Raw genomic sequence first — 10,047 nt, 5'->3', positions numbered from 1 at the left:
ATCTTGAAAGGCTCCTGTGAAATCCACTTAGGACAGTGAGAATGAATCCTCTTTTCATTATTCCAGAGTTCCCCATAAATTGGGATGAGAAACCAGTGAGACTGATAAACTATTTCAGTACCTCTTTAATAACACTTTGATTTTACACAATAGTATGATTAATTATTGTGGATGTAATATATGCAAGGGTTCTTTATTATCTCCACCATCATTAAGGCAAGGGCAGAAATAGGGATAAAGTTTCTCCGTGAAAGTGCTACTGAAGGTGTAAATGTGGGTCATGGTGTTAGCATTGTAGAAGGACACCTGCCCTCCTTCATAATCCAGGTATATGCCAACCTTGTTGAGATTGTTAGTCAATTTTGGACTGCAAGAAGGCAAATCCAGAGCCTTTAGATCAGTTTGATTCCTTAGTCTTAAAAGCCAAAATCCTTGTTCAGGATTTAGGGGACAGCTGCCTTTCCGGATGATGGATTCTCTGACAACTCCAACTGTCCATTTTGTTTTCTTTGCTACTTCTACTTCCCAATACCACTTTCCAGATGAGAAGCCTTTTGAGCCCAGCACAGCCACACTTGAGTCAAACCTCTGTGGATCATCAGGCATTTCCTGCTTAATGTCACCATGCCATACACTGGTTCTGTTTTTGGAGAGCACCAGATTTGGGTGAGCTGTTTTAGGGTCCAAAGTTAATGGAGATAGGCCTAGTAAGAAAATAAGAGAAAGCAGGGCATAGGAGAAAAGGGGTGAATACAAATTCCTATAGTAAAAGACAATATTTACATACACACCAGAACTTTATCTCCCCATGCACATGTATTCTTAGGCAGGCAGGTAATCGCTCACATACTGTTTTTGTTTAGTGTCCATGTAGCTATTTCTAGACAATTTGATATTTGTGGTAAAAATCAGACTTTACTCTGAAGCAATTAATGTTCTAATAAAGAAAACAATACAAATAATATAAATCTGTATTAATAAATGTAAGAAAATACAAATGTCAAGGAGATAAAGATTAGATAAATTTGTTTTGAGAAAGCTTTCTAAGGATAAGTATTTCAGCTGTTATATAACATCTGTGAGGTGCATTCAGGATGTTTTGGGTAGATAGAGGCAAAAAGGAATGGGCTAAAAAGAACAGTAGCTAGTGTGGGAGAGAAAGTAAGGGCTTGCCTGTTAGAGGCCGGGAAGACTGAGCTAACTAGTACAGAGTTTAGAGGACAATGGTTTAATATTTGGTTTATTAAATAGATAATAGGACTTCTGAGATCAGGAGTGATTTATGCCACTACTAATCAGAATGTGATCCACAAACTGTATGATTACTAGTCTGGGACAAGGTAGTACAGAAATTAAGAGTAAGCTCTTAGAAATTTTCATAGCAATCTGACAGAGTAATTTTATATCAGTTGAATCAAATTGAAAAACTGGGCCTGCATTTTCTAATATATTTTTTTAATTCCACTTTTTCTAAGTAATTATATGTATTCTACAAACATATCAGTCCATGACACGTTGAGATTTTAAGATCTGGTCCTTCATCACAAGTAATTTGACAAGCATTGGTTTAGACAAATCAATGGGCAGCAGTATAAAAAAGAATTTCTAAATGAAGAGAAGTTGGAATCATACAAGTGAGAAGATGACACAAATTCTAAGTGTGAGATAATTGAACATTGGCACAAAATTTGATAAAGGAAACAAAAAGCTCCATATGTTCACAGCATGGACACTAATTCATATATGCATATGTTGTTGATAAATTTATCCTTGGAAGTGAGATCAGTTCAGTCCAACTCTCTGTTCTCAGAAAAACCTGAGTCTTTTCTATCATCCCAAGGATTTCTCTTTCCAACAAGAGACATTGAGGAATCCTGAATATTTCCATACTGGCTGAATCTTCTCTCCCTCACATATCTCCATTTCCTTGGGCTGTTATTCTTTCCAATGTGACGCCTAGGATTTCTTTGGAGGTATTATAAAGACTTCTTACCAACCTTCTTAGAACCCCAGTCTGCTCTCATCACCAAGCCAGTGACACTTGCAGCTAGCTCAGCCTGCACTGACTTTGAAGTCAGCTTTGCATCCCCTCTTTTCTTCGCATGCCATATAACTACAAATACCACTGGCCTCAAACTACTGCAATAGCTTTTAAACTGTTCTGTTTTTACTCTTGCCCAAAACATGAATGGAATCATCCAATTCTCCTACTCAACACACTTTTATACTTCCCGTCACACCCAAGATAAAATCCTTGCCAAGAACACATATGATTTACTCACCTCTCTAACCTCATCATCTACCACACTTACCCTCATTTACTTTGATCTACCACCTTTGCCTTTTGGCTGTACCTTGAATATACCAAGCTCATTCATACTCCAGGGCCTTTAATACTTTCCTTCCTTGTCCCAAAACACTCTTTCTACATACAGTTTACTCCTTTAATTATTTGGGCCTTTGTTCATGCAAGTTCAGTAAAATGTTTATGATAGAACCTAGGTAGGTATAGGGGTGTTCATTGTAGAATTCTTTAAACTTTCCTGCATGTTTGGAAATGTCCACAAAACAGTGTTAGGGAGGAGGGAGTTACTTGTTCATTGTCCATCTTCTCCACTAGAATGTAATTTCTGGGAAGGCAGAGACGTCATCTGTTCTGTTTCTTCATAAACCTTCAAACTTTGAAACTGTTCCTAGGTGTTCAAGTAACTATTTGTTAAATAAGTGAACTTCAATAAAAGTTGAAACCTTGACACAGCAGTGTCTCATATTCCTGTTATCTTTGGCCAATGCCCTGAAAGTACACCCCTCTGATGATTTACCCTCTGATCTATTCTTATCCTCATTATTTTATTCTTCATTTCCTCTACCTTCACCCATCCTCCCACTGCTCCCACCCACCCTTGCCACTCTGCCCTTTGAAAGTCTCTCCCTAATTAACTCTTCTGCATCCTCAGTTTACAGAATTCTTTCATCACCTCCTTACTTTAAAAGAAACCTGGCTGATTCTTTCCCAAAAAACACAGCCTCCAAAAGTTCATGAGACTATTCATCTTCTAAATAAACAAATGCCAGAGATCCAGTAGCCACCACTGCCATTTCCATACCCCTAATCTGCTCCTCATTCTTTTGTAAAAATCACTCTTCATTTGAGACTCTTGTCATTCCATTTCATATTATCCTCTATCTCTATCTGATGCTGTCATGTACATATTTGCTAGTTACACTCCCTGCATTCTGGGTGGAAATGGGAGAAAAAACAGAGTAACTACACTGGAGAAACCTAAAAACACTACTGAATCTAGGTGATTAAAACCAACATCAAAAGTCATAAAATATGTTGACTAGTATGTATGATCGATATGAGATGATGAAAATGGAACTTTAACTCTGTAGTCTCCTCTCAATAACTCATAACCCCCAACTCAGGAGAAGGACATCAGAACATGAGACCAACTGCAATAAAGTGGCATCCTATAAAATATATGACCAGTACTTCTTAAAACTGTCAAGGTCATCAAAAATAAGAAAAGTCTGAGAAATTGTCACAGCCAAGAAGAGCTTAAAAACTAAATGTAATGTGGCATCTTACATGGGACCATGGAACAGAAAAATGACAATTATGTAAAAACTAAGGGAATCTAAGGAAACTATGGGCTTTAGTTACTAATGACGTATTAACATTGGCTCATTAATTTTAAAAAAGTGTATCACATGCAATCCTGAGAAGGAAGAACAAAGCAGGGGGAATTATGCTCCCCAACTTCAAGCTCTACTACAAAGCCACAGTAATCAAGACAATTCGGTACTGGGACAAGAACAGATCATAGACCAGTGGAACAGACTAGAAAGCCCAGATATAAACCCAAGCACATGAAAAGATGCTCCACATCACTAATCATCAGAGAAATGCAAATTAAAACCACAATGAGATATCACCTCACACCAGTTAGGATGGCCAACATCCAAAAAACAAACAACAACAAATGTTGGCGAGGATGTGGAGAAAGGGGATCCCTCCTACACTGCTAGTGGGAATGTAAATTAGTTCAACCTTTGTGGAAAGCAGTATGGAGGTTCCTCAAAAAACTAAAAATAGAAATACCATTTGACCCAGGAATTCCACTCCTAGGAATTTACCCTAAGAATGCAGGAGCCCAGTTTGAAAAAGACAGATGCACCCCTATGTTTATCGCAGCACTATTTACAATAGCCAAGAAATGGAAGCAACCTAAGTGTCCATCAATAGATGAATGGATAAAGAAGATGTAGCACATATACACAATGGAATATTATTCAGCCATAAGAAGAAAATAAATCCTACCATTTACAACAACATGGATGGAGCTAGAGGGTATTATGCTCAGTGAAATAAGCCAGGTAGAGAAAAACAAGTACCAAATGATTTCACTCATCTGTGGAGTGTAAGAACAAAGAAAAAAGTGAAGGAACAAAACAGCAGCAGACTCACAGAACCCAAGAATGGACTAACAGTTACCAAAGGGAAAGGGACTGGGGAGGATGGGTGGGAATGGAGGGATAAGGGGGAGAGGGGAGCATTATGATTAGCATGCATAATGTAGTGGTGGGGTCACGGGATAGGCAGTATAACACAGAGAAGACAAGTAATGATTCTATAGCATCTTGCTACACTGATGGACAGTGACTGTAATGGGGTATGTGGTGGGGACTTAATAGGCAGTGTCTAGTAACCATAATGTTGTTCAAGTAATTGTACATTAATTATACCAAAAAAAATGTATATCACACTAAATGTGAGATAATAATAGGAGAAACTGAGGATAAGGTATGAAAGTATATGAAAACTTTCTATACTATCTTCTCAATTTTTCTATAACTCTTGTGTTCTAAGGAGTAAAGTCCATTAAAAAGAAAAAAAATTAGTAACCATGCAAAGCAGCAGGAAAATATGACCCACAGTCAGGAGAAAAATCAGGCAATAAAAACATACCAGAAATGACAATGATGGAATTAACAAAGACATTAAAAGAGCTATTATAAATATTATAAATATCTTCCATTTGCTTGAGAATGCAGAAGAAAACATGAAACATAGTGAGGAGGGAAATGGAAGATATAAAAAGGCCCAAATGAAACGTTTAGAAATGAAATGTATCAGAAATGAATGATATCTTGAACAGGATTAACAGAAGATCAGACAGTGCAGAAGAGAAGATGAGAGAGTTTGAATAGCAATACAAACTATTCAGAATGAAGCAAGAGATGAAAAAAAAAAGGCTAAAAAGTACTGAGCACCAGTGACAAGTGAGACAATGTCTGTTGGTCTAACTATGTAAAATTAGAGTCCCAAAAGGAAAGAAGAGAAGTGGGATTGGTGAAAAATCCTTGAAGAAATAATAACTGACATTCTTCTAAACTTGATGAAAACTATAAACCCATAGACCCAAGGAGCTCAATGAACCATAAGCAGAATAAATATAAAGAAAATCACACCAACCCCCAGTACAATCAAATTGGTGGAAACAAGTGACAAAAAAGCAAATCTTAAAAGTAGCCAAAGAACAAAGAAATAAAGATGGAAATGATAATAGACATCTCATCAAAACTGTCCAAGTCAGTAAACAATGAAGTGACATCTTTACAGTACTGTAAAGGAAATCCAGCAAGCACAAATTCTATATCTATATCTATATGTATATCTAAGGTATTTTGAAAATATCTTTCAAAAATGTAATGTGAAGCAAAGGTTTTTTCAGACTAACAAAAGCTGAGATAATTCATCCCGAGCATATTTGTACTATAAAAAGTGTTAAAGGCAGCTCTTCAGGCAGAAGGAAAACTGAAAGCAGATGGCAGTTTGTATCTACATAAAGAAATAGAGTGCCAGAAACTGTAAATATGTGAATGTAAGAGATATTTCTTCATTTTTAAAATCTTTCAAATATAATGGACTGTTTAAAGCAATAATAGTAATATTTGGAATTTATAATGTGAAGAAATAAAATGTGTAACAACAATAGCTTAAAGAATGAGGAATATAGAATTATACCATTGTTAAGTTTTTTACATTACACCTAAAGGCTGTTATTTGAAGATACAATGGGATAAGTTAAAGATGTGTATTGTAAAATCCTAGAGCAACAAAAAATGTAAGAAAAAAAGCAAAAATAAAATAAAGAAGTACAGATAATAAGCCAGTAGTGAAGATGAAAGGGAGAACTAAAAGGCACTAAATCAAAAGTAAGGTAGATATAGAGAAAAAAAGGAGCAAAGGACAGATGGTAAGAATAAAAGCAAATACCGAGAAGCTAGATTAAAACCCAGTCATACTGGTAATAACAATAAATGTTAATGGTCAAAACACCTCAATTAAAAGACAAAGATTGCCAGATTGGATAAAAATGCAAGACCTAACTACATGTTAGCTATGTAGAACACATTTAAAATATAAAAACACAAATTTAAGTTAAAAATAAAATGAAGGAAAAAGATGCACTGTGTAAATATTAATCTAAGAAAGCCAGAGTGGCAATACTGATATTAGACAAAATAGAATTCAGAAAAAGGAACATTAGCAGGGACATAGAGGAATGCTTTATAATTATAATGAGATTGATTCACCATGAGATCATAACAGTCCTAAATGTATATTCACCTAATAGCAGAGCTTCAAAATACATGAAGCAAAACTAATGAACTGAAAGGAGGAATCATACTACCTAATTTCAAGAATTACCTTTAAGCAACAGTAATAAAGACTTGTGTTGTTGGTATAATAATAGATATATGGATGTAGGGAACAGAATTGAGGGTTGATAAATAGACTTAGAGTTGATATTTGACAAAGGTGCCAAGTTATTTCAAAGATATAAAGAGTAGTCTAAATAATGTGGGAGTAACTGGATATTCATAAAGGGAAAAAATAGCCTTGTTTCTTATTTTATAATACAGATAAAAATTAATAGACCTAAACTTAAGAGCTAAAATGATTTTTTTCTTAACTTTTAGAAGAAAGATTAGGGAAAAAAATCTGTGATTTGGGTTTGGGAAAGATTTCTTAGGACACAAAGATAAGACAATAAAAGAAAAAAAATTGGTAAGTTGGATTCCATCAAAATTAAAAATTTGTTCTTTGACAGATCCTGTTAAGAAAATGAACAGGCAAACCACAGACTGAGAGAAATATTTGAAAAACATGTCTGATAAAGAATTTGTGTCCTTTAGAACTCAGCTTTTTAAAAAATCCAATAAAATGTGAGCCAAAGATTGAATGCACTTAATTAAAAAACCCATGAATGGTTAAAAAAACACATGAAAAGATTTCAAGATGAGTCATTAGAGAACTATGAATTAAAACCACAATGAGATACTACACTTGTAATAAATGGCTAAAATTTAAAAGATTGACAACATCAGCTTTTGGCAAGGATTTGGAGAAACTAGGATTCTGATCCATCGTAGGTGGGAATGTACAACGGTACCATCTATCACTTTATGAAAAAAATAAAGGTTTATTATAAAGTCAAGAAAACACCTAACAGACAACCCAGCAATCCCACTGCTAGATGTTTACCTCAAATAATTAAAAGACAAAGATTTGAATACAAATGTTCAGGCAAGTTTATTCACAATAGCCATAAACTAGAGATTACCCAAATGTCCATCAGTGGTGAATGAATAAATAAATTGTGATGTACCCAAAAAAACATGATTATTGACACATGCGACAACAGGTGAATCTCAAAAAAGTATTATGCTAAGTGAAAAAAGCCAGACACAAAAGACTACATAATGTATGATTCCACTTCATGAGATTTTAGAAAAGATACAACTGAAGTGAAATAAAGCAGATCAGTGAGTGTCAGGGGCTAGAGATAGAAGGGAGAGGTTGACTGCAAAGATATGCAGGAACTTTTTAGGATGATAGAATTTTTCTATATCTTGATTTTGGAGATGTTTACATAAGTCTATACATTGTCAAAACTCATCAAATTGTACACTTAAAATTGAACTTAATTCTATGTTAATTATACCTCAGTAAAGTTGATTTTTTTCAATGTCAATTACCTGGAAAAAAATTTTTAACAGGAAATGATTTGTGATTTTCATTAAATCAGTAACTATAAGCAATAATAATAATGCCTCTATGAATAATATTTAAAAACTTATTTAGAACTTTATTTTATGTCCCTGAAATAGCCATTTGTGTTCTTTTCTCCTCCTGCTCAGTCCTTTGGTATCTGCAGGATGACAAAAACTTAGTGTCCTTATTAGGCACATATATTGAAATTACTAGTTTTCTTTTGAAGCACTGAAGATCTCTAAACAATCTCCTAAGATGTTATACTCTATATATGAACATCAAACACAAGGAGACCTATAAAGACCCTATTACATATAAAGAATATGTATATTAGCCCCTTCCTCCAGGGCAGAGAAACCCCAGGGATTTATGTAACTGGTTTACCAAAACAGGATGAAGTATCAGTTGTCACTTTTGATTGAACAATCAAACAAAATCATAGGCTGAGAAGTAATTCTGACATCAGACTATTGACCAGTAACAAGTCACAAATTCTTAGGTCATGGTACCAGAATAAATTCAGTCATAACCTTCTTTTGGCTAAACTCTACCTTTCCCTTTGTGCCAGGCTCTAAACTACTAATTAGGGCCACAGAAGTTCCCACATATGAAACATACATTAGGAGCCTGAGAAACCAATACCAACTACTGACTGATACCTGGAGAGAGGGTGGACTGCATTTCCCTCCACATCATGTACTGAATGGGACCTTTGTACAGGCCTGGGCTCAGCTTTCTGGAGATAAGTTCTCTGGGTGTCAGCACCTTCATTCCTTGCTCCAAGCTGCAGAAATCATAAAGCATTTGTTCTTAGGCATCCTCCAGGGACTGAAGGAAGGGTATTAATACCATACAGAACCACTTACCTATCCAAGAAAGGTGTGATATCCTAGAAGGGGAAAGGAGAAATAGAAAAGTTAGATACCTGTTTATCAACTCCAGAAATTTATTTGGTGATACTGGCTACCACCAGAATTTGATCAGAGTACTGGGATCCTGTGCAGATGTTCCCTATCCCATTGCCATCAACTCCTCTCATCCTCCATATGCTTTTGTTGATCTGCATCTTTCATCTAACCCAGGATAAACTGGCCTTATTTTGCTCTGATTTTCTGGAGTTCCCTTTTACATGGAACAAGAAAGAAATTAAGGTTAAGCTATTTCTACCTATGACTAAGTGGAATAGTAGGTATTCCAGCCTCACAGCCACTTTCCTTACTCGGGCTAATTAAGCCTCTGAGTGCTGAGGTAATGACCAATACAACTTTAGAAGTGAAGCTTCAGGTAGCAGATGTAGGCAAACAGTTTTCAAACAGGTCAGTTTATGATTGCTGAGAGCCAAAGATACAATGCTCTTAATTGTTGAGAAATAAAGTTTCAAAGCTCTTTAGGGAGAAATACTAAAATATTAATACATACTGTTACTAATGGCATTTTATTATCTTCTTTTCCAGGAGAATGAAAATAAAGCTTTCTATTGAGTGTAAGGCAAAGGTAGACTCCTGCTTTTCTTCCAGAGAATCTTAAAAGCACTACAGCAGATTTTCTCTCTCCCTCTCCTGGTAGGGAAAAGCTGCTTCTACATCCTTTCCAACCCTCTTACCCCACTAGTGTACCCATTGTCATGCTGATGTGGAGTCTCACTTTGAGAAAGTCGAAGGAGTTCCGCTGTTCCATCCATGTCTGGATGCTCGCCAACATCTCCTCGGCTAGAAGACACTGGTCCTGAAGCTGGTTCAGATTCAGCTCCATCTCCTCATTCAAGACTTTCCCTTCTTCTTGGAGCTCATTTAAAATGTCCTTTTCTTTATTGTGCAGGAACTGATGCAGCTTTAGAAACTCCAAGGAGATGTGTTGCTGCAGATGTAGCTTGTTTTCCTGGAAACATCCATGATCATCACCATGGCAATTATTGAGATGAGCACTTGGGGATGGGGGCCCACACCACCAATATTCATACAACTAAGGAAGTACCATAACAG

At 35.9% G+C, this 10,047-nt stretch overlaps 1 protein-coding gene across 1 annotated transcript in view; it reads right to left on the bottom strand.

Annotated features, from left to right (window-relative positions):
- Positions 1-107: 107 nt before the first annotated feature.
- Positions 108-10,047, bottom strand: part of TRIM69 (tripartite motif containing 69) — a 50,284-nt gene continuing 40,344 nt past the window's right edge. Inside the window, exons 4-7 of the mRNA XM_057489051.1 lie at positions 9,710-9,943; positions 8,932-8,954; positions 8,725-8,849; positions 108-704 (exon numbers count right to left, since the gene is read on the bottom strand). Coding sequence (XP_057345034.1) covers positions 163-704; positions 8,725-8,849; positions 8,932-8,954; positions 9,710-9,943 — 924 coding nt within the window. The 3' untranslated portion in view covers positions 108-162. The remainder of the gene's footprint in view (positions 705-8,724; positions 8,850-8,931; positions 8,955-9,709; positions 9,944-10,047) is intronic.

The sequence above is a fragment of the Manis pentadactyla genome, chromosome 11, assembly GCF_030020395.1.
Source record: "Manis pentadactyla isolate mManPen7 chromosome 11, mManPen7.hap1, whole genome shotgun sequence".
NCBI lineage: Eukaryota > Metazoa > Chordata > Mammalia > Pholidota > Manidae > Manis > Manis pentadactyla.
This window is presented reverse-complemented; position numbering and strand designations above follow the sequence as displayed.